The 23,767-nt window shown below is 52.2% G+C and overlaps 3 protein-coding genes across 3 annotated transcripts; 1 reads left to right on the top strand and 2 right to left on the bottom strand.

Annotated features, from left to right (window-relative positions):
- Positions 1-263: 263 nt before the first annotated feature.
- On the bottom strand, positions 264-5,134 carry LOC136787601 (olfactory receptor 14C36-like; the record flags this gene model as incomplete). The annotated part of the gene is made up of 2 exons (XM_066984914.1): positions 264-311; positions 4,622-5,134. Coding segments are annotated over 2 exons (561 nt in total), but the record flags the coding sequence as incomplete, so codon positions are not given.
- Positions 5,135-12,924: 7,790 nt separating this feature from the next.
- LOC136787600 (olfactory receptor 14C36-like) lies at positions 12,925-13,974 on the top strand. Its single transcript, XM_066984913.1, has one exon. The coding sequence runs from the start codon at positions 13,012-13,014 to the stop codon at positions 13,972-13,974; it is 963 nt and encodes a 320-aa protein (XP_066841014.1). The 5' UTR covers positions 12,925-13,011.
- Positions 13,975-20,441: 6,467 nt separating this feature from the next.
- Positions 20,442-21,432, bottom strand: LOC136787599 (olfactory receptor 14C36-like). Its single transcript, XM_066984912.1, has one exon. The coding sequence runs from the start codon at positions 21,372-21,374 to the stop codon at positions 20,442-20,444; it is 933 nt and encodes a 310-aa protein (XP_066841013.1). The 5' UTR covers positions 21,375-21,432.
- Between the last annotated feature and the right edge of the window lie 2,335 nt (positions 21,433-23,767).

Below are 23,767 nucleotides of genomic sequence, written 5' to 3'. Positions count from 1 at the left end.
GTCTTTTCTGACATCTGCTGGTCCAGCGAAGTGCCTCAAACACAAGGACGTTTTCCATGGTTATGCTTATGGTCAGACAGCAAAGCTCTGCCCCAATACCCTGTAACTTTTTTTAGCACTTAACTAATATAGCAACCACTCATCAGCTCAAATGATTCAACTCCTTCCGTTAATTGTTTCACATGAAGTATAATTTCTATGATGACGAAATGTGAATTTCCATGACCTATATTAATCGCAGGAGAGGAAATACTGGTGTTCACCTATACTTGAATTGTCATCACTTTGTCTATCATGGTGTACTCCCTCATCTACAAGGCAGAAAAAGCATCTTCATTACACAGACCCTGCTGAATGTCCCCTTTCCAGCTGCCTGTCTGGTCCCATGCACTTCCCATGGTTCTCCTGCTTTGCCCTCCCCTTACTCTTTGATCATTCAGACCGCCCTCACCAACCCAGTTGCTGCATTGAGCTTCAATGAGTTCCAGCTCGCCCATGTCTCAGCAGTCTAACGGTTTCCTTAGCAAGAAACCCATTGTTTCTCATTGAATTAGTATGGTATGGATTAAATTAACACTATGATTTTAAATTTCCTATTAATCAGTGTAAAACAGATCATGTACAGTCATCCTTATGGGAAGGTAAACGTCCCTGGAGGCAACATAATGAGGAACTTGAACTTTGCTTTTTTTTTTTTTTTTAATTGCAGCATGATTTCCTGTTGTTTGTTTTTAAATAGGAAAAACCCTGCTCTTCCTACCTCAGCACGGCTTCAAAGGAGAAACCCTAGACCAGTATCTATAGGAAAAATGATGCTCTACACTGAAACACAACAAAATTCAGCCTTTAAAATGAGGAAAATTTTTCATTAGATGCTCTTTGAAATCTTCCTCCTTAACTGCACCATGAAAGCTCTCCAATTAGCTGAACAAGTCTTGAAGACGTGAAGAAAACTGTGGGAGAGATATGGCTGTTTAGGACATTCTGCATTTTGATGAGCTCCATGGTGTATTTTAGTGCTGAGTCAGTGAAACTTGGGTTCTGAGAGGAGAATGATGTAACCGCTTGAGAAAGTAAAGTCAGGAGGAAAAGTTGAAGTGACTTGGAGTATTAATGGGCCCCACTGAGGGCTGTTCCTAACAAAGCCTCCCCAGGGACTTGTTAGGGCAGATCATTGGAGGCCATGATTGCAGACAGGCAAAGCGCTGTGCTGAGAAAAGTCTTGGTTGGTTTTGGTGAAGCAGAAGGGCCAAGGCCTGACCCCAGCCACTGGGAGGGGAGATCCTGCACCCCCCCGTCTGGCTCAGGGCTCTTCTTGGGGTCTGTATGATGTGGTGGGCAGTGTGATGCCACGAGAAGAACTTCATTAGGACACCTCCCCACCCCTGCACAGGGTATCAAGGAAGCAGTGAGGCCCCATTGCAATGACTCTATCTCGTCTCGTCAGAAGCTCTAGCCAAAGGGAGAAAAACGTCAGGGCTGTTGGGGCCTTCCCTTCTTGCCAGCACCCTCTGCCTTCTCCTCTGCAGGCTTTCCTATGCTGTCCCACACTTTATCCTATTTCCTTGAAGTCTGAAGACACCCATCTCTGTCCACCACCTTGCTCTCATCCCGGCATTTCCATCATCTCACCCATGTCTCGTCAAACTTAATCAGCTGTACCTTAAAACTTAAAGTCATGGTGTGATCAGACACTCTTTGGGTGACCTCTGTCACTACAGCACTGCCCTTTGAGGGACATTTCTTCCTCCTCATGTCCCATGCCAACATTCCAAGGTGCACTTTGTGGCAGTTTTTGTCTCCTGCTCTTTTCTCCTACCAAGGAAAGCTCCATCAGGGTGGCAACCACTCCTGAAGCAGGCATCCCAACCCATCAGGCTCCTTGCGGCCTGTCAGCCAAGCACACAGAAGTCACCTCCCCAGCATCTTCCAAGGCCTGGGCCTGCTGCTGGCCTTGCAGCTTCTTGGCTAGACACAGCCAAGCCTTGGGCCTCCTGCTGTCCAGTCCTGGCGTCAAGCAGAAGGGACAGGACAAGCCCTCTGCGGGCCTTCTTTGTGTCTGGGTCCTCCTGGGGATGGAGGCAGAGGGGATCCCACAGGCAGCATGCCAAGCAGGGGCCTTCTGCTGGCCTAGCAGGGCCACTGGCAGATGTCAGCCCCAAAGTGCACATCCCAGGGAGAAGCCAAGGCTGACCTGCCACCTCCAGACACAAGGGACCTCACAGTCCCTTTGCGTGACACGTTCCTGCTGCTGCCCTATCAGCTGCAGAGACAGAAGTGACCTCCCAGTCACTGCCCCAGTCCCATTCCTCCTGCTGGGGCAGGAGATCCTGAGGCAGAGCTGAGCTCAGCAGAGCATTCCCACCCATCTCCTCCTTGTGACCCACAAACCGACCAGATCCATGGCCCCTCACACTCATCTCTGAATGCCATGCGACTGCACAGCAACCTCACAGTTCCTGTCCTGTCGCAAGGGGCCAAGCACCTAAAGTTAAGGGTCAGGTGAGAGGCTGAGGGTGAGGAGGTTAATGCACAGGAACGAGGGCTTTGTCTGGTTACTTTTTACATTTGGGTTTAGGGACCAGGGCTCACCTTTCTGGGTTAGAGTTTAAGCAAATATTTTGTGGGCAGGTTTGATGTTCTGCTTGGGGTGTCATGTCTGTGGTTAGGGGATGGGCAGGCTTTGTGGTTTAGGGTTTTGTTTAGGTTTTTGTTTGTTGTTTAACCCTTGAAGTCTACGATTAAATAGAAAAATTACAAGCTAGTGCTAAGGGCAGGGATCAAGGTAAGCAAGAGAGTAAGGGTAAGGGAAAGAGGCTATGGGCTGAGTTTTGGCTTCAGTGCATACTTTGAGGTCAGGCATAAGAGGAGTGGATTCCTGTCGGGGTGTGGGGTAGCAGTTCGATTTATGAATTAAGGTTACTGATTGAACCTGGGGAAGGGCCTCACATGACTCTTTTAAGTCACTGCTACAGCAGCATCAGCATAACCTGAACCCTCTTACCTCTAGAAATTACTTAATTTCTTCTGGCCAAGCCCCTATTCCCTCCCCCAAATCTCACATCTCTCCTGTCCATGCTTCTCCTGACCTCCCCATATCAGTCATCTCATTGGGATCAGCTTTCTGATGGCTTTCATGATCTCAGAGTTAAGGTTTAGGAGAGGGTTTAAGGTGAGGAGGTTAATGCACAGGAACAGGGGCTTTGGGTTAGAGATTAAGCAACTGTTTAGTGGGAGGGTTTGGTGTTCTGCTTGGGGTGTCAGGTCTGTGGTTAGGCTATGGTAAACTTTGTGCTTTAGGGTTTGCTTTAGCACTGGTAAGAAGTTCTCTAGGATTAAATAGAGCATTTTAATGCTAGTGTAAAGGGAAGGGATCAGGGTGAGCAAGAGAGCAAGTGTAAAGGTAAGGGGCTGAGTTTTGGCTTCACGGGATTCTTTGAGGTCAGGCATTAGAGTAGTGAATTCCTGTCAGGGTGTGGAGCAGCATTTAGGTTTAGGGATTAAGGTTACTAGTTAAAATAGGGGCAGGGCTTTACATGACTGTTTAAGTCAGTGTTACAGCAGAATGAACATTACATGAACCCAGCAGAATGAACATTACATGAACCCTCTTTCCTCTTCAAAATTGTTAATTTCTTCTTGTCAAGCCCCTGTTCCCTCCTCAAATCACACACCTCTCCTGGCCAGGCTTCTCATGAACCTCCCATATCAGTTTTCTTCTAAGGGGCAGATATCTGATGGCACTCGTGATCTCACAGTTCATGATCTCTGTCTCACCTCTGTTGGCTCCTCCATTCCTGAGACAGAAGTGGCGTTGTAGTCAGGAGGGCAAAGGGCACAAAGGTGCACCCTGTAGGAGCACCCTGCACAAGGTGCCCAGCAGCTCTCCACCACCACCACAGTGAGCTTCCTGCTTACGTGTTTTGGTTCGGGAATGGCTTCTGTGGATCCAGGGTAACGTTTCCCAGGCCATCGTGCAGGCCTCAGATTCCCCCCATGGCATCTGGGAGGCAGTGGCCACCTCTGTGTAGAAAGCTGCAAGCAGCCCTGAGGGATGACTTCAGGCAAAAGTTGGACTCTCTGACATGACAACCAGAGGAGCTGCTCTGCAGAGCAAGGGGTCGTGCAGAGGGAGGGCTGTGCTGGGCAGGCGGGGAGGCAGACCCACCTCACGGTGTTTAGCGATATGGTTTTGTGATGACATTATTAGTAGGACAGCCATTGGATGGGATGGACGTGGAGGTCTTTTTCAACATTAATGATTCTACGATCCTATCAAGGCAGCAGAGAGGCAGAGCCCAGCGGGCAGTGAAGGGCAGCTCTGAGGGCCACCAGGGCTGCTCCTCCCTGTGCCAGCTGGGTTTTGGCCCTGAGCTGGGACTGCTCCCGCAGCTACAGAGGTGATAGGAAGAGAGGAAAGTTGAGATCAAGAAAGTTCTTGTGGCTTCTTTATTGCCTATATGTACACTGGAAGCCTACTTCTATAAGTAGTTTAGATAATACTGTCAAAGTAAGTAAACTAATTAACAGTCAAAAGGTCAAGAATACTATTAAATCAAAATCAAAGATATTGAAGACACTCTTGATACTTAAGAAGCACGTAGAGAAACAGTTTCCTCACTGCACCCTTGAGCTCCTTGTTTCTCATGCTGTAGATGAGGGGGTTCACTGCTGGAGGCACCACCGAGTACAGAAATGACAGCACCAGGTCCAGGGATGGGGAAGACATGGAGGGGGGCTTCAGGTAGGCAACCACAGCAGTGCTAACCAACAGGGAGACCACGGCCAGGTGAGGGAGGCACATGGAAAAGTCTTTGTGCCGGCCCTGCTCAGAGGGCATCCTCAGCACCGCCCTGAAGATCTGCACATAGGACACCACAATGAAAACAAAACAACCAATTCCTAAACAGAAGGTGATTCCAGTAAGCCCAACTTCCCTGAGGTAGGTGTCTGAGCAGGAGAGCTTGAGGATCTGGGGGATTTCACAGAAGAACTGGTCCACAGCATTGCCTTGGCAGAGGGGCAGGGAAAATGTAGTGGCCGTGTGCAGGACAGCATTGAGAAAGCCACTGCCCCAGGCAGCTGCTGCCATCTGGGCACAAGCTCTGCTGCCCACGAGGCTCCCGTAGTGCAGGGGCTTGCAGATGGCAACGTAGCGGTCGTAGGCCATGATGGTGAGAACATAAAATTCTGACAAAATCAAGAAGACAAATAGAAAGACCTGTGCAGCACACCCTTGATAGGAGATGGCCTTGGTGTCCCAGAGGGCATTCGCCATGGCTTTGGGGAGAGTGGTGGAGATGCAGCCCAGGTCGAGGAGGGCGAGGTTGAGGAGGAAGAAGTCCATGGGGGTGTGGAGGCGGTGGTCGCAGGCTACGGCGGTGAGGATGAGGCCGTTGCCCAGGAGGGCAGCCAGGTAGATGCCCAGGAAGAGCGCGAAGTGCAGGAGCTGCAGCTCCCGCGTGTCTGCGAATGCCAGCAGGAGGAACTCACTGATGGCACTTCTATTGGACATCTGCTTGTTTTGGGATGTGGTCCTGCACAAGGAAGAGAAAGAACAGTAATAATGTACAACAGACTTACCAGAAGAAAACTCATCCCATTTCTTATTTAATATTGCCAAAAACATTCTCCACTTCCAGGAAGACATTTGGCGGGTCCTTTTCATAAGTTCTTCCTGATGCTGCCTGAGAGTATCCCTGGGAGCAGGGGACTCCTCTGTGGGCAATGGAAGAGTCAGTTATGCCCTATAGGCAGAGGTAAAGAGGAACATGGGGTTATCTCAGATTCACTTCAGGCCTGATATCAAAGAACTTTGCCCCAGTGTTGCTCCCAGGTCACCCAACTGCAGAGCAGATATATATATATGGATTTTTTTTTCATTTTCCTTTCATGGGGTCATATTGTGTCTTGTTGCTACCCCACAACACCTGATGAGTTTTTCTAAAACAGAAATCCTGGGCATTTCTCCTGCACTTGAAGGGAAACTTTGTGGATCCTCAGAGAAAAAGGGACTGGCCATATAGTGCAGAGTGACCTTTAGTGAGGACAGGCAATCTGTCCATCAGTGCTGGTCTCAGCTGCCCTGTGAGAGCTGCAGGAAAGCTGTACTCAGTTGTTCATCTGAAAAGAACCTGGACGCTGCCGAAAGCAGAGGAATCCAGGCTCCAAGTGCCCATCTCCAGACCCCTCACCCTGTCCCCGTACTCCCCTTCCCCCACGCACCCCGAGGGCTCACTCCATGGGCAGGTGAAACCCCCATCCCCAGGCAGCCTGGGAACAAGAGCAGCAGCAGCACGGCCAGGTGGAGAAGCCAGGAGGAATGGCAGCGTGCTGCTGCCAGGGGAGGCAAGGCCAGGGAGGGACAGACGGACACTCAGCACACCCTCCTGTGCTGCAGCTCTGCCTGCAGAGGAGGCAGCTCCTGCTGGGGACAGCGGGGGCTTGAGGGCAGAGGCTGTGCTGGTGGCAGAGGAGAGCAGGGGGTGTCCCAGGGAAGGCGCCTGCCCTGCTGGGGCTGGCAGGGAGGTGCCTGAGCCCTCCCTCGCACAGCATTTCTGGCAGCAGCTCCCTCTCACCGCCTGCCCATGTCCCTGCTGCCTGCCCGCGTCCCTGCTGGGACCCCCTTCTGTGTCCCCACGTCTCCTCCCTTTCCATGTTCACAGACTCCATCCCACAAGCTCTGTGCTCAAATTCACTCACATTCCCCTCCACAGCAAAAATCTGAATGCACAGAAACCAAAAAAGCCTTTCCCTTCAGATAAACGAAGCCTCAGTCTTCCTCTGGAAATTTCTTCTTGTAAATGCCATTCTCTACAGCATCTTCTACACTTTGCTGGAGAAACAGAGAGACAGCTATCCCGAGAGATGCTATCAGCCATCGGATGTGCCAGCTGTAGAAGACCCCTCTGGCAACCCCACCTGCATGGCCCTGCTGCCAGAGCCTCACGGTGCCAAGAGCCTGCAGATCTGTCCTGCCACACGCTGCCCTCTGTTGCTGCGCTCCTCACTGCCTCCAAGCCCTCTCTCCTTCTCTCCTCTCCCCGTGCCACCTGCGGTCAGAGCCCCCAGCCCTGCTGTGCTGTGCACAGGAGCTGCTCCTGGGCAGAGCTGTCTCTCTGCACCAGGGCCCTCTTGCCACGAGCTCTCTCTGTCCCACGAGCCCGGCCCAGCTCAGCACCACACGCCCAGCCCAAGGCATTGGAATCCCCCCTCGGGGGGCTCTGCTGAGGAGCCCACGAACCTCAGGCACTGAGAGACAATTGAAGACATCTCTCAACAAGTCCAAGTCAGAGGCAAGTTTCCTGCAGTGTCCCCCTGAGGGCCAGCCCTGACACAGCCTCCCTTGGAGCTCGTTAGAGCAGAGCATTGGAGGCAGTGAGGAAAAGGAGACAAAGGCAATGTGAAGGTGACCCTGATGTGTAGGAAAACTGGATGTGTGTCACCAAAATAAAGGACCAGACCTTGACCGCTGGCCCCTGGGAAGGGAGATCCTTTCCCTTCACACACTGCTCAGGGCTCTTCGTGGGGGCAGGAGGAGATGGGGATGTGCATGGCCAAGTGCAGGAGAATGGTACGAGCCCTGCCTGGTTCATGGGTGGGGGCGAGGAGGCAATGAGGCCCTGGTGCTTTACCGATAAGCTGTCTCCTCGTAGGCCTCAGTGGCAGAGACAACAGCCAGAGCCATGGGCACAAAGCCCTGGGTCCTGTTGGGACTCTCAGCCTTGTCACAGCCCTTGCTGCTCTCCACACCAGGCTGTCCTAGGGACTCCCACACCTGTACCTCTTTTCCTACTGGCTCTAGACCCTTTTCCGTGTGGTATCTCACAGGATCTAAGCTGAGTCTGATAACTCAGATTTTCTTGGTGGCCATGCTCCTCGTAAGGCAGCTCTGTAGGAAGCTGGCCTGGTTCGTGGTGAGCAGCACCACTGCTCGTATGGCATCCCTCGTGGTGCCCAGGCCCGACTAGGGCCAGCACTGACATTGCCTCTCTTGGAGCTCATTAGAGCAGAACACTGCTCTATTAGAACACTGGAAGCAGTGAGGACAAGGAGACAAAGGAAATGTGAATGTGACAGTGATGTGTTGGAAAATTGGATGTGTTTCACCAAGCAGAAGGGACCAGATGAGGAAAACCAGGTAAGGGGAAAAACTGCTGTGGAATAGCATCTGGGAGAGAGAGAGGAGTGAGAAACAGCCTTGCAGACACCAAGGTCAGTGAAGAAGGAGGGGGAGAGGTGCTCCAGGAGCCGGAGCAGAAGTCCCCTGTGGCCCGTGGTGAGGTCCATGGTGAAGCAGGCTGTGTCCCCAGCAGCCCATGGTATACCACAGTGGAGCAGGTTTTTAGGGTATGCGGTGCACCGGTACTCACTAGAGCCTTATATCTTCTGTGAGTCTCATGTGCCAGGCCATGGAATTCTCAAAGTCCAATAAACCCGGTTGTCCCTACCCTCCCCGTGGCTGGAGGCCAGGTGCCTCTAGTCCTGCTCATAGTATTCATTCATCAGGTTAGATGAGGCCCTGAGCAACCGGATCTAGTGGGTGGTGACCCTGCCTATGACAGGGGGGTTGAAACTACAAGATCTTTGAGGTCCCTTCCAACACAAACCATTCTATGATTCTGTGACTACTCTGTCTGGAGGACTGCCTGATAGAAACTGGAGCAGCAATTTTCTCAGAAGAACCCCTTTTTGTGATTGCATTTCCTTGCAATTCATGGATCCGTGCCTCTAGGGTGGAGGTAGATTTTCCATCCCATTTTCTCATGTCCTCTCCATGGCAGAACCACATGTTGGCACATGGTGTGTACCCACTCATTTCTCTTTCTTTAGTAACATTCTTTTACTTACACCTGGCAGCTTACATATTGGTTTCTACAGGTAGGGAGAAAGATGCATTCTCTTGTTCTTCCTGGACCTCTTGAGAAAGTTTATCCACAGCTAAAATGCAGGCCCATGAGGAAGAAGACAGACTTCCTTCATACTGCCAGAGTTGGCTAGCTGATTCATCCACTCTGGGTTTCTCTTGGCCTTTCCAAGTCATTTCTGCCAATGAGTTGGCATATGAGGATGGTGCACTCTATACAAACTTCCACCACATGGGTCATGTACACTTTACTTCATCAGGATCTTTGGATAGTTGTTCATTGGCTAGGTTTTTATATATCACCTCCAGCATGACTAATTCCATCGGGCACCAGATACCCAACGCCATTGTCGTCCGCTTGCCTGGTTGACATACAAGATCTTCCTTCAGGGGTTACCTTTCCTTCACACCTGACAAGAGTATGTTCCTTCTGCCCATTTTCCAATTGTTTGTCAGTCACCCCTTCCCTAGAGGGGGATCCCAGCTGCTTTGCATCCCTGCCCTCTAATTCCAGGCTATTGGCCCCTTTCTCCCAGCAGCCAGGTGGCAATGTGCTCACTTAGATGATGGCTGAAATCTTTCCACAAATCTCCTAGCTCACCCTGGAATAGAGATGGTGTGGTTACTGATGTTGTTATGATCTCTTTCTCTTTGCCCTCCTGCTTCCACGATGGCCCAACTTTACCGTAACATTCCACGTCTTCTTCCTCCTTTCTTGTCTGGGTAGGAGTTTCTTTCCTTTTTAAAAACCCTGACTTTCACATACATTGTTTTCTCTCGCATATAGGAGCAATCAATAGTGGCACAGGTTGGTTCTCTGGCCCAGCCCTGAAGCCCATCACAGCCGTTGGAGTGGCTGCAGGGCCTGTTGCAGGAGTTGCTGGGGCTGCAGGGCCCATCACAGGACTTGTTCAGGCTGCATGGCCTGTTGCAGGGGTTTGGAGTGGTTGCACGGCCCATTGTAGGAGTTGCTGTGGCTGCAAGGCCATTAAGAGGAGTTGCAGCGGCTGTGGGGCCTGTCGCAAGGGTTGGAGTGGCACTGACTGCAGCTCAGTAAGCACAGGCCAAGTTGCACATTGCAGTGATTTGTGTCTCTTTGTAATTGCCAGGCTGATGACAACCCTTTTTCAAGCATTTCACCATTTTTTCTAGAATTCTGCACTTGTTCAGGAGTGAAGTTCCAAAGCACTGGAGGTGCCCAATGATCAAGGTGCCTGCTCATATCCTCCCACAATCCCTGCAACACTTAACTCTCCTGCCTTGGGGCAGATCTCTGGAGGACATTATTAATAAGTTGGTTAATGTTAAACAAAGCCTGAAACACATTCAGGATACATCACAATGGGAACATGCAGGTTTGACCATCCCAAGGATATTCAAAGCTTTGAAGAGTTAGTGTAAGTATCCTGGAGGAGAAGGAGGAGGTGAAGTAGAAAGGGAGAGTTAAGAAGTGGGCAAAAGTGTCCCCCCATTGCCCTCTCGGTGTCCTTATCTACCAGCTCTGGGGGCTGAGTACCAGGGGAACAAATGGTCCAGCTGATAAAGACTGAGGCAAAGAAGTCATTAAGTAACTCAGCCTTTTCCTCATCACTTCTAACTAGGCTTCCTCCCACGTCCAATAAAGGTTGAAGACACTTCTTAATCTTCCTTTTAAATTTTTTATTTATTTATTAATAAAAACTTTTTTATTGTCTTAGAAACTAATAGCCAGACTGAGCTAGAGTAGAGCTTTAGCCCTTCTAACTTTGCCTTGCACAGCCTCACAACATTTAGGACACCGCTCCAGACAAAATGAGAGCATGCCTGAGAAGGAAGCACAGAAGAGTTGGAACCTTGCAGCCCTCCATCCCCTGCCCTTCTGTGACTCTGTGCTGCAGTTCCATTCAGCTGGTTACTCCTGTATTATCCAAACTTCCCTGCAGCTCCTGATGCTGCTGTGTTGTCAAATATAGCACAATTACGGTGAGTCATCTGCATACAGACAATAACAGCTGACAGAATGGAGCGTCTGTCTAGGGGCAAATTGAGAAACTGCATGAATTTGCCTACAGAAACCTCTTGACAGCCACAGGAGGAGTGAGGTTGTGCAATGGAGGAAGAGCAACCCCACACATCAGGGCAGACTGGGACCCTGCTGAGTGAGCAGTGCCCAGGAGATGGAGGGCCTGGGCACCACGAGGGATGCCATACGAGCAGTGGTGCTGCTCCCAAGGAACCAGGCCAGCTTCCTACAGAGCTGCCTTACGAGGAGCATGGCCACCAAGAAGATCTGAGGTATCAGACTCAGCTCAGATCTGCTGTGACACCACAGGGACAAGGGTCTACAGCCATCAGGGAAAGATGTGCAGCTTTGAGAGTGCCTAGGTTAGCCTGTTGTGGAGAGCAGCAAGGGCTGTGACAAGGCAGCAAGTCCCAACAGGACCCAGGTCTTTGTGTCCATGGCTCTGGCTGTTGTCTCTGCCACTGAGGCCTAGGAGGAGACAGCTTATCGGTAAAGCACCAGGGCCTCATTGCCTCCTCGCCCCCACCCATCAACCAGGCAGGGCTCGTACCATTCTCCTGCACTTGGCCATGCACATCCCCATCTCCTCCTGCCCCACAAAGAGCCCTGAGCAAGGTGTGACATGAACAGATCTCCCTTCCAGGGTTCCAGGGGACAAGGACTGGTCCTTTTCTTCAGTGGAACACATCCATTTTTCCTACACATCAGGGTCACCTTCACATTGCCTTTGTCTCCTTGTCCTCACTGCCTCCAATGCTCTGCTCTAACGAGCTCCAAGGGAGGCTGTGTCAGTGCTGGCCCTCAGGGGGACACTGCAGGAAACTTGCCTCTGACTTGGACTTGTTGAGAGATGTCTTCAATTGTCTCTCAGTGCCTGAGGTTCGTGGGCTCCTCCCCAAAGCCCCCCGAGGGGGGATTCCAGTGCCTTGGGCTGGGCGTCTGGTGCTGAGCTGGGCCGGGCTCGTGGGACAGAGAGAGCTCGTGGCAAGAGGGCCCTGGTGCAGAGAGACAGCTGTGCCCAGGAGCAGCTCCTGTGCACAGCGCAGCAGGGCTGGGGGCTCTGACCGCAGCTGGCACGGGGACAGGAGAGAAGGAGAGAGGGCTTGGAGGCAGTTGGCAGTGGGAGGATGCTGAGAGCTGCCTGCAGGAGAAATCTGCACAGCCCTTGACAAGGTACGTCTCTGGCTGCAGGGCCATGCAGCTGCACGTCCTGGAAGTTTCTCCTGCTGGGTCTTGTTTCTGGGAGGACAGTGGGCAATGCAGTAGGCTTTGGGAGTCCTGCTGGATGGCACTGCGAGGTGAGGAAGTCTGGCAGAAGCCCCTCGGAGTGTCATAACCCAGCTGCCCCTGGTCAGCCAAGATAGGAGTGGCCAATCCTCCTCCAGACACTGCAGGGGATGCAGATGGGATAGTGGAACAGGCCGGCCTGCAGATATTCATGTCTGTCTGTGGGGTGTTCTTCTGGGCTGGAGGCTGCTTTCCAGCAGGATGCAGCTCTCTCGTGGCATCCTTGTGTTATCCAGGTGCCCCAAGGTGAAGAGACCTCCATGCTATGGCCATGTCCGTGCTGCTGGATGGCTGTCTGTGGGCAGCTGGAGTGAGGCCTCTGCAGCCCTGGTTAAGAGGGAGGAGCTGAGATCCTGCTCATTCAAGACATGGTGAGGATCCTGTCCAGCTGCACTTGGTGTGGGGCTTCTCTGCTCTCAGCTGTCGGTAGTTTCTTCTCATGGGAAAACCGAATAGATGGTTCTTCCTAAACATTACAGGCGTAGCTACCAGAAAATGAAGCAAATAAAGGTCCCTTGTTCTACACAGTCGTTGGATACTTTCCTTGAAGTAACACTTCAAATCTCCTCGTCTGACCAGCGGACTGAACTTGAGTGTCCCCCAAGTTCCTGCCTCCCTCCTGCTGCACAGCAGGAAGGACTCCTCTGGAGCCCACAGCAGCCCCTGCTCCCAGTGCCACTCTCAGCCAGCACCAGCCGCAGCTCAAGCAGGAGAGCTGCAGAAAGGTTCTCCTGCAAAGAGAGAGTCTTGGGCTGGGGGTGCTCTAAGGCTTGCAATAGGTTTTCCTCAGATAAGTCTGTTTTAACATTTTTCTGCCTTATCCTTTTCAACAGACAACTGCGCCCAAATTCAGGAAATGCCCAACAGCAGCTCGGTGAGCGAGTTCCTCCTGCTGGCATTCGCAGACACGCGGGAGCTGCAGCTCCTGCACTTCGCGCTCTTCCTGGGCATCTACCTGGCTGCCCTCCTGGGCAACGGCCTCATCCTCACCGCTGTAGCCTGCGACCACCGCCTCCACACCCCCATGGACTTCTTCCTCCTCAACCTCGCCCTCCTCGACCTGGGCTGCATCTCCACCACTCTCCCCAAAGCCATGGCCAATGCCCTCTGGGACACCAGGGACATCTCCTATCAAGGGTGTGCTGCACAGGTCTTCTTTTTTGTCTTCTTCATTGGAGCAGAGTATTCCCTTCTCACCATCATGGCCTACAACCGCTACGTTGCCATCTGCAAGCCCCTGCACTACGGGAGCCTCGTGGGCAGCAGAGCTTGTGCCCAGATGGCAGCAGCTGCCTGGGGCAGTGGCTTTCTCTATTCTGTCCTGCACACGGCCATTACCTTTTCCCTGCCCCTCTGCCAAGGCAATGCTGTGGACCAGTTCTTCTGTGAGCTTCCTCAAATCCTCAAGCTCTCCTGCTCAGATGCCTACCTTAGGGAAGTTGGGGCACTTGTGTTTAGTGTTTCTTTAGGATTTGGTTGTTTTGTTTTCATTGTGCTGTCCTATGTGCAGATCTTCAGGGCAGTGCTGAAGATCCCCTCTGAGCAGGGCCGGCACAAAGCCTTTTCCACGTGCCTCCCTCACCTGGCCGTGGTCTCCCTCTTTCTCTGGACTGCTATGGTTGCCTACCTGAAGCCCCCCTCCATCTCTTCCCCATCCCTGGACCTGGTGCTAGCAGTTCTGTACTCTGTGGTGCCTCCAGCACTGAACCCCCTCATGTACAGCATGAGGAACAAGGAGCTTAAGCAAGCACTGTGGAAATTAATGAGTAGATGTGTTTCAGAAGCAATAAATTTCCATTCTACCTCTGCAGATGACTAGTAATATCAATGACTAGAAGAACAACGAATATTATATATATAACTATTTTTGTGTGTGTTTGTGTATTTGAGTGTTTTCATTACAGAACTTTCTTTGTTTTAATACGTCTAAAGTTGCCCATTAAAATGATATGATTCATCTCATTCAATCTCAGAGAGTCTGTATATGAGGAGCCAGGCCCTCTGTGAATTTAAATAAAAGAAAGGAGCCTGCACTGCCTTCCTTGTGTGACCTCCTTCCTGTGAGAGCTGCTCTGGCTCTGCAGGGGCAGTGCCATGTGCAGGGCTGCAGAGGAAAAGAGTCCCATCCCAGCAGCACGGCCAGGGAGCACCAGCGCTTGGGGCATGCCGAGCTGCTCTCTTGCCACTGCCCCCCTCTGGTGCTGAGCCCTGCTGGTGGGGTCAGGCCCGGCTGCTCCTGTAGCTTGGTGCCAGTGCTGCTGTGGGGCTGTGCTGGGACTGCAGGCAGGGACAGGCAGTGGGCACGGCAGTGGCACAGCCGGCCTGCGCTGCAGCACTTCCCTCCTAAGGGGGGATCTCCTCCAAGGTGGACTGACCACAGCTCAAGGGCTCAGTCTGCTGTGAGCAGGCAGAGGAGAGCTCTGCAGCCCCAGGGCACGCAGCAGCCCCAGCCAAGGAGTCTGGCGAGTGATTTGACTGCAAGGTCCCTCCTGCCCTAGCACCTCCCAGAACCGGCACGGCACTGGCTCCTGTGTGTCAGAGAGGCTGGGAGCCCAGGAGCTGTGCCATGGGCTGGAAGGATCACAACCAGATCACTTCTACCTGGGCAGATTCTGGGCCAAAAAGGGGGTGTTTTGTAGGTGTGGTATTACGAGCTCAGTGGTGCCTCAGAAGCTCCAAGTCCAGTAGGAAGCTAATGGCTGTTAAGTGGCCTGTGAGATGACTTTTTTCTGAAGCAGCTGACAGGTCATCCCTTGGCTCCTGGCTGGGATCTGTGCCTTTAGGCTCACATCTGCTGGTCTCCATGATAGGCCAGCAGATGCATCTGCTCTGCACACAGTTTGTGAGATCCTCTCTTCCTAAGTATTGGGTAAGCCCCGTAGAGGAAGGGGTCTTGGATTGGGGTTGTCATGTCAAAGTTTTGAGCTTTTGCCTGAACTCATCCTTCAGGGCTGCTTTTGTGGTGGTGCAGAGCTGCTGGGCACATTGTGCAGGGTGCTCCTACAGCCTTTGTGTCCTTCTCCATGCTGGCTTGGGAGCTGCTCCTTTCTCAGGAGCAGAGTAGCCAACAGAGGTGAGACAGATACTCTGAGTTCATGAAAGCCATCAGAAAGCTGCCCCTGAGAAGATGACTGATATGGGGAAGTCAGGAGAAGCCTGGCCAGGAGCGATGTGAGATCTGGGGGAGGGAAGAGGAGCTTGGCCAGCAGAAGCTAATGATTTTGGAGAGGTAAGAATGCTCAGGTAATGTCGATCCCACCATAACGCAGACTTAAAGCAGTCATATGAGGCCCTTGTCTAACCTGTAACATTACTACCTAAATCTAAATGCCACTCCACACCCTGACAGGAATCCACTGCTCTAATTTTTGACCACAATATCCCTTCAAGCAAAGACTAGTCCATCACATCTTTTCCATTACCTTAACTCTATTGCTCACCCTGATCCCTGACCTTAACACTAGTATTTAAATGCTCTCATAAACTCTAATATTCTTGAAGACATAAAGAAAATGCTAAACCAAAGAGCTTGCCTATACCCTAACCACAGACCTGACACCCCAAGCACAACACCAAACCCTCCCACTCAATAGTTGCTTAAGCTTTCACCCAGAAACTTTCACCGCAGTCCCTAATGCCATACACGAAGAACTAACATCTAAACCCTAGTTCCTGTGCATTAACCTCCTCAACTTCAAGCCCTCTCCTAGCCCTTAACTTTAGGTTATTGTTCCCTTGAAGCAAGGCAGGAAACATGAGGTTGCCGTGCAGTCCCATGGCATTCAGAGATGGATGTGAGGGGCCATGGATCTGATCAGCTTGTGGGCCACAAGGAGGAGATGGGTGGGAATGCTCTGCTGAGCTCAGCTCTGCCTCAGGATCTCCTGCCCCAGCAGGAGGAATGGGACTGGGGCAGTGACGGGGAGGTCACTTCTGTCTCTGCAGCTGATAGGGCAGCAGCAGGAACGTGTCACGCAAAGGGACTGTGAGGTGCCTTGTGTCTGGAGGTGGCAGGTCAGCCTTGGCTTCTGCCTGGGATCGGCACTTTGGGGCTGACATCTGCCAGTGGCCCTGCTAGGCCAGCAGAAGGCCCCTGCTTGGCATGCTGCCTGTGGGATCCCCTCTGCCTCCATCCCCAGGAGGACCCAGACACAAAGAAGGCCCGCAGAGGGCTTGTCCTGTCCCTTCTGCTTGAGTCCAGCACTGGACAGCAGGAGGCACAAGGCTTGGCTGTGTCTAGCCAAGAAGCTGCAAGGCCAGCAGCAGGCCCAGGCCTTGGGAGATGCTGGTGAGTATCTATGATCAGACCTTAGCTTTGTGTTTCAAGGAACAGCTGGTGAGGGTTGACAAGACTTTGGTGAAATGATGGAAAGTTCTGCATGAGAGCAAGGTGGTGGACAGAGATGGGTGTCTGCAGACTTCAAGGAAATAGGGAGAAGTGTGGAACAGCATAGGAAAGCCTGCAGAGGAGAAGACAGAGGGTGCTGGCAAGAATGAAAGGCCCCAACAGCCCTGACGTTTTTGTCCCTTTAGCTAGAGCTTCTGAGGAGACGAGATAGAGTCATTGCAATGGGGCCTCACTGCTTCCTTGATACCCTGTGCAGGGGTGGGGAGGTGTCCTAATGAAGTTCTCGTTGTAGCATCACACTGCCCACCACATCATACAGACCCCAAGAAGAGCCCTGAGCCTGATGTGCGGGTGCAGGATCTCCCCTCCCAGGGGCTGGGGTCAGGCCTTGGCCCTTCTGCTTCACCAAAACCAACCAAGACTTTTCTCAGCACAGCGCTTTGCCTGTCTGCAATCATGGCCTCCAATGATCTGCCCTAACAAGTCCCTGGGGAGGCTTTGTTAGGAACAGCCCTCAGTGGGGCCCATTAATACTCCAAGTCACTTCAACTTTTCCTCCTGACTTTACCTTCTCAAGCGGTTACATCATTCTCCTCTCAGTACCTGAGCTTCATAGGCTGAGCACCAAAATACATCGTGGAGCTCATGAAAATGCAGAATGTCCTAAGCAGACATATCTCTCCCACAGTTTTCTTCAAGTCCTCAAGACTTGTAGAGCTAATTAGAGAGCTTTCATGGTGTAGTTAAGGAGGAAGATTTCAAAGAGCATCTAGTAGAAATCTTTCCTCATTTTAAAGGCTGAATTTTGTTGCATTTCAGTTTGGAGCATCATTTTCCTATAGATATTGGACTAGGGTTGCTCCTTTGGAGACCTGCTTAGGTAGGAAGAGCACGTTTTTTCCTATTTAAAAACAAGCAACAGGAAATCATGCTGCAATTTAAAAAAAAAAATAACGTTCAAGTTCCTCATTTTGTTGCCTCCAGTGACGTTTACATTCCCATAAGGATGACTGTACATGATCTATTTTACACTGAGTAATAGGAAATTTAAAATAATTGTGTTAATACTAATCCATTTCATACTAATTCAATGAGAAATTCTCATGATTCTCAGATGAGTTTCTTGCTAAGGAAACCATTAGACAGACTGCTGAGAGATGGGCGAGCTGGAACTCACTGAAACTCAAAGCAGCAACTGGGTTGGTGAGAGCGGTCTGAATGATCAAAGAGTAAGGGGAGGGCAAAGCAGGAGAACCATGGGAAGTGCATAGGTCCAGACAGGCAGCTGGAAAGGGGACATTCAGCAGGGTCTGTGTAATGAAGACGCTTTTTCTGCCTTGAAGTCAGGTTTTCTTCCTGGAAGATGAGGGAACACACCATGATAGACAAAGTGCTGTCAACACAGGTACAGGTGGAAACCAGTATTTCTTCTCCTGCGATAAATATAGACCATGGAAATTCACATGTCTTCATCACAGAAATTATACTTCATGTGAGACATTAAACAGAAGGGATTGAATCATTTGAGCTGATGAGTAGTTGCTTCATTAGTTAAGTACTAAAAAAATTACTGGGTATTGAGACAGGGCTTTGCTGTCTGACCATAAGCAACCAGGGAAAACCTCCTGTGGCCCAGTTGTGTTTGAGGCACTTCCCTGGACCGGCAGATGTCAGAAAAGACCTGCAGGAGTCCGGAGCCCTTTGGGAAAATCCGGTGGAGCCAGGTGGAGTTCCCAGGGCAAGTCTGCTGCCAGCAGTGGTCTTTGTCCCTGTAACTGCAGCCCAGCCCAGCACACGAAACCCTTTCAAAGGCAAAGCCCATCTACAGTGCATTCTTGGCACTGACCTAGATTTGAAATGGCCTTTGGAAACCCATGATACTTTCCCTTTTTCCTATGACACACTTATGACTATGACTTCCCTTATTCCTACTAGACACATGAACACTCGTTTAAATTCCTTGGTCATCTTTAGCAAACTCAGGCTGAAAAACTCAAGTATAGCACGCTTCAAATGGCTGAGGAAGAGCCCATCAGCTTGCCCCACTTTGGGGAATCATCCCCTTCCAACTAGGGATATGAAAGTGAAAAATGTGAAATGACCCGTCAGGTCAATGCGCAGAGGAAGGGAAAGTCACACATATTGTGCTGGAGTAGCAGAAGGCAAAAAGCACTGCACTGTGCCTCAGAGTAATCAAGGAGACCTAATCCCGTTCATCTGTGAGATAAAGCAGAGTGAAGGACGTTGAGTTGTGTCCCAACATGAAGAAGGATGTACATCACTGGTGAAGGAGCTGTCTTTTTGTGCCATCACCAATGCAAATTACACAAGAACTACATCAGATAAAGGTAACCTGCCCCACCCTGGCCCTGTCACACCACGGGGCAGCGGAGGGACCTTTTTCAGTTTCAGCCTCTTCTTCAGAGAGGCTTTGCCCTCTCCCTGCGCACCACGGGGCAGAGCCTGGCCCTGGACGCTCCGTGAGCGCCGTGCAGGTCGTGGCAGGCTGCGGTGAGGGGACGAATGCCCTGGGCCCCCTTCGTGCTCTGCCCAGGCCAGCAAGGGCCCCGAGCGGCCTCGTGTCCCCTGCCCCTGCAGCTCTGGGCTCCCTTCCCCAGCCCTGGCTCTGCAGCACCAAGCCCTGCTGGGAGCCCTCCCCTGCATGCTGCCACCGCTCCCTGACGCTGCTGGTGCCCTCTGCCGGGCACTGCCCAGCCCAGCCCAGCCCCTGCCCACCTCTCCCCACCTCCCGGACCTCTCCCCAGCCCAGCAGCCCAGGCTGGGCTGGCCCCAGGCCAGTGCCCACCGCAGCCTGCTGCAGGGCTCTGGGCACGGCCAGCACAGCCCCAGCCCCTCGCAAGGCACCGCAGCTGCTGGCACAAAGGCGGCTCTGGGCCTCCCCAGCAGCCCCCGCGCTGGGGCCAGCCACGGCTCAGGAGATGGAGGGCCGTGAAGCTGCAGGAGCCCTGCTCTCCTGCCTGGGACATCCCCAGCACAGAGTGCCTGTGCCCCGCAGGGCCAGCCCCGCTCCCCAGGCCAGCACAAGAGGCCTGGCCCAGGCACAGAGCAGCACCATATTCCTCTCCAGGATGCCATTCGCCATCAGACCCAGCACCACGGGGACAATCCCAGGCCAGTCAAGGCCAGTTACTGTTTTCTGGGCCATAGGCAAGCAAGAAGGCAGCTCCCAGTCCAGCCCTTGGTCCTTCACTGATCACGCTGGGGTTCTGATCCATTGTGAGGCCCAGAAAAGCAAGAGGTCTGTTCAGGAAGCAGCTCCTTGGGTGTATTCCTGAAACCAGGTTTGCAAGAGGCGTGCAGAGACATTGAAGAGATGCCAATGTAGAGGTAACAGGACTGTCACCAACATACATGAGATCTCAGGGCTTATCCAAATACAAGAAGCACAATGTGGAAGCCAGAAGAGAGCAGCAGTGAAAAGGCCACGTCCTGCTGCTGGCCATGGCCATGGCTCCAGGGAAGCAGCAGCCCCGACCCGAAGGCAGCAGAGAGGCAGAGCCCAGCGGGCAGTGAGGGGCAGCCGCGAGGGCCAGCGGGGCTGCTCCTCCCTGTGGCAGCTGGGCTCTGGGCCCTGAGCCCCTCCTGCGTGCTGGGGCTGCTCCCCCAGCTCCAGAAAATATGGGAAGGGATGGATGCTGAGACCAGTTAATTTCGTCTCGATTCTTTTTTGTCTTTATCTAAACTGGAAGCCCACTTCCATAAGTACATGAGATAGTTGGTTCAAAAATAAAATAGAATGATAAAAACATAGGATTTTAAATAGATCATAGGATATTAAATAGATCATTTCTGAATGAAAATCGCAAGGTTCATAAAATAGTATAAAAGTAAAGTAAGACTGTCCTAACACTTATTCAGTAAAGAAAAAAAAAAAAGAAAGAAAAATAAAGTGTCCTGTTAGGACCTTGTGCCCATTATTATTGATGAAGAAGCATGTATCCAAAGAGTTTCCTCAATGCATCCTTGAGCTCCTTGTTTCTCATGCTGTAGATGAGGGGATTCATGGCAGCAGGAACCACAGAGTACAGAACTGCCACAACCAGGTCCAGGGATGGGGAGGAGATGGAGGGGGGCTTCAGGTAGGCAAACACGGCAGTGCTGACAAACAGGGAGATCACGGCCAGGTGAGGGAGGCACGTGGAAAAGGCTTTGTGCCGGCCCTGCTCAGAGGGCATCCTCAGCACTGCCCTGAAGATCTGCACATAGGACAGCACAATGAAAACAAAACAACCAACACCTATACAGAAGCTGACAGCAGTAAGCGCAACCTCCCTGAGGAATGACTCTGAGCAGGAGAGCTTGAGGATCTGGGGGATTTCACAGAAGAACTGGTCCACAGCATTGCCTTGGCAGAGGGGCAGGGAAAATGTAGTGGCCGTGTGCAGGACAGCATTGAGAAAGCCACTGCCCCAGGCAGCTGCTGCCATCTGGGCACAAGCTCTGCTGCCCACGAGGCTCCCGTAGTGCAGGGGCTTGCAGATGGCAATGTAGCTGTCGTAGGACATGACAGTAAGAGTAAAATATTCTGCTGATATAAAGAAGAGAAAGAAAAAGACCTGTGCAGCACACCCTTGATAGGAGATGGCCCTGGTGTCCCAGAGGGTATTGGCCATGGCTTTGGGGAGAGTGGTGGAGATGGATCCCAGGTCGAGGAGGGCGAGGTTGAGGAGGAAGAAGTCCATGGGGGTGTGGAGGCGGTGGTCGCAGGCTACGGCGGTGAGGATGAGGCCGTTGCCCAGGAGGGCAGCCAGGTAGATGCCCAGGAAGAGCCCGAAGTGCAGGAGCTGCAGCTCCCGCGTGTCTGCGAATGCCAGCAGGAGGAACTCGCTCACAGAGCTGCTGTTGGACATCTGCTGTTTATAGGCATTGGGTTCTGCTCAAAGAATAGAAAGACATTCATAATGTACAACCGACTTAGCAGAGGACAACTCCTACCATTTCTCATTTAAACCTCCCCAAATGATTCTCCACATCCAGGCAGGCATATGGCAGGTCCCTTTCCTGAGTTCTACTTGGTCCTGCCTTAGGGTGTCCCTGGGAGCAGGAGACTTTGCTCTGGGCAATGCAAGAGTCAGTCCTGTCCTACAGCCAGACATAAAGAGGAATTTGGTGTTATCTCAGCTTTACTTTACTCCTAATACCAAAGACATTTGCCCCAGTTTGGCTCACATTCAAACCAACTGCTCAGGAGTGCTGTTGGGATTTTTTTGTTGTTGTTGTATTTTTTATTCTAGTTGCCCCAAGACACCTGAAGGCTGCTTTTAAGTCAGAAGTCCAGGCATCTCTCCTGCACTCCACGTAAGACCCTCTGGATACTCAGAGACAAAGGCACTGTACAACCCAGAGTCCTTTAGAGTGTTAAGGCCCTAAGTCCATCAGTCCTGCTATCAGCTGCCCTCTGCGGGCATTTCTTTGATCTACAAGACAGTTGCACTCAGAAGTGCAACTCAAAAAAACCTGGACGCTGCTGAGAGCAGAGGAATCCAGGCTCCAAGTGCCCATCTCCAGACCCCTCACCCTGTCCCTGTACTTCCCTTACCGCAAGCAGCCCGAGGGCTCACTCCATGGGCAGGTGAAACCCCATCCCCAGGCAGCCTGGGAGCAAGAGCAGCAGCAGCACGGCCAGGTGGAGAAGTCAGGAGGAATGGCAGAGTCTACCTCATATTGGAGAAAGAGAGAGATCTGTCCTGTCAGATGCTATCCGCCATGAGATGTGTTGGCTTCATAAAAACTCTTTGGAAATCCCATTTACATGTTCTGCTGCCAGAGACTCACGGTGTCAAGGGCCTGCAGATCTGTCCTGCCACACGCTGCCCTCTGTTGCTGCGCTCCTCACTGCCTCCAAGCCCTCTCTCCTTCTCTCCTGTCCCCGTGCCAGCTGTGGTCAGAGCCCCCAGCCCTGCTGCGCTGTGCACAGGAGCTGCTCCTGGGCAGAGCTGTCTCTCTGCACCAGGGCCCTCTTGCCACGAGCTCTCTCTGTCCCAGGAGCCCGGCCCAGCTCAGCACCAGACGCCCAGCCCAAGGCATTGGAATCCCCCCTCAGGGGGCTTTGGTGAGGAGCCCACGAACCTCAGGCACTGAGAGACAATTGAAGACATCTCTCAAGACGTCCAAGTCAGAGGCAAGTTTCCTGCAGTGTCCCCCTGAGGGCCAGCACTGACACAGCCTCCCTTGGAGCTCGTTAGAGGAGGGCATTGGAGGCAGTGAGGACAAGCAGACAAAGGCAGTGTGATGGTGACCCTGATGTGTAGGAAAACTGGATGTGTTTCACCAAGCACAAGGGCCAGGCCTTGACCCCGAGACCCTGGGAAGGGAGATCCTTTCCCTTCACACACTGCTCAGGGCTTTTCCTGGGGCAGGAGGAGATGGGGATGTGCATGGGCAAGTGCAGGAGAATGGTACGAGCCCTGCCTGGTTGATGGGTGGGGGCGAGGAGGCAATGAGGCCCTGGTGCTTTACCGATAAGCTGTCTCCTCCTAGGCTTCAGTGGCAGAGACAACAGCCAGAGCCATGGACACAAAGCCCTGGGTCCTGTTGGGACTCTCAGCCTTGCTACAGCCATTGCTCCTCTCCACACCAGACTGTCCTAGGGACTCCCAGACATGCACCTCTTTCCCTGCTGGCTGTAGACCCTTGTCCATGCGGTGTCACACCGGATCTGAGCTGAGTCTAACTCAGATTTCCTTGGTGGCCATGGTCCTCCTAAGGCAGCTCTGTAGGAAGCTGGCCTGGTTCCTGGTGAGCAGCACCACTGCTCGTATGGCATCCCTCATGGGGGATGTTCACGAGTCTATGGAGCTAGATGGGATCTCCCTCTTGGTACTGAGGGAGCTGGCAGAAGTGCTCACCAAGCCGCTTTCCATCATTTATCAGCAGTCCTGGCTATCAGGGGTGTTCCCAGTCAAGTGGTGACAAGGAAATATGATGCCCACCTACAAAATGACTGGAAGGAGGATGTGGGGAACCTCAGGGCTGTCAGTCTGACCAGTGATGGGGAAGTTCACGGAGCACATTATCTTGAGTACCATCATGCAACACTTAGAAGACAACCAGGTGATCAGGCGCAGTCAGGAGGGCTTTATCAAAGTCAGGTCCTACTTGACAAACCTAAACTCCTTCTATGACAAAGTGATGCACTCAGTGGATGACGTAATCGCCGTGGATGTGGTTTATCTAGACCTCAGAAAGGATTCTGAATCTGTTTCCTACAGCGTTCTCCCAGAGGAACTGGCTGCTCGAGGCT

This window comes from Anser cygnoides, chromosome 30 (genome assembly GCF_040182565.1).
Source record: "Anser cygnoides isolate HZ-2024a breed goose chromosome 30, Taihu_goose_T2T_genome, whole genome shotgun sequence".
NCBI lineage: Eukaryota > Metazoa > Chordata > Aves > Anseriformes > Anatidae > Anser > Anser cygnoides.
Note: the sequence above shows the minus strand (reverse complement) of the source record. Positions and strands in the feature narration are given on the sequence as shown.

Bases quoted from the DNA above. Each gene is read 5' to 3' on its own strand.
- LOC136787600 (XM_066984913.1), top strand. From the start codon at position 13,012: ATGCCCAACAGCAGCTCGGTGAGCGAGTTCCTCCTGCTGGCATTCGCA.
- LOC136787599 (XM_066984912.1), bottom strand. From the start codon at position 21,374: ATGTCCAACAGCAGCTCTGTGAGCGAGTTCCTCCTGCTGGCATTCGCA.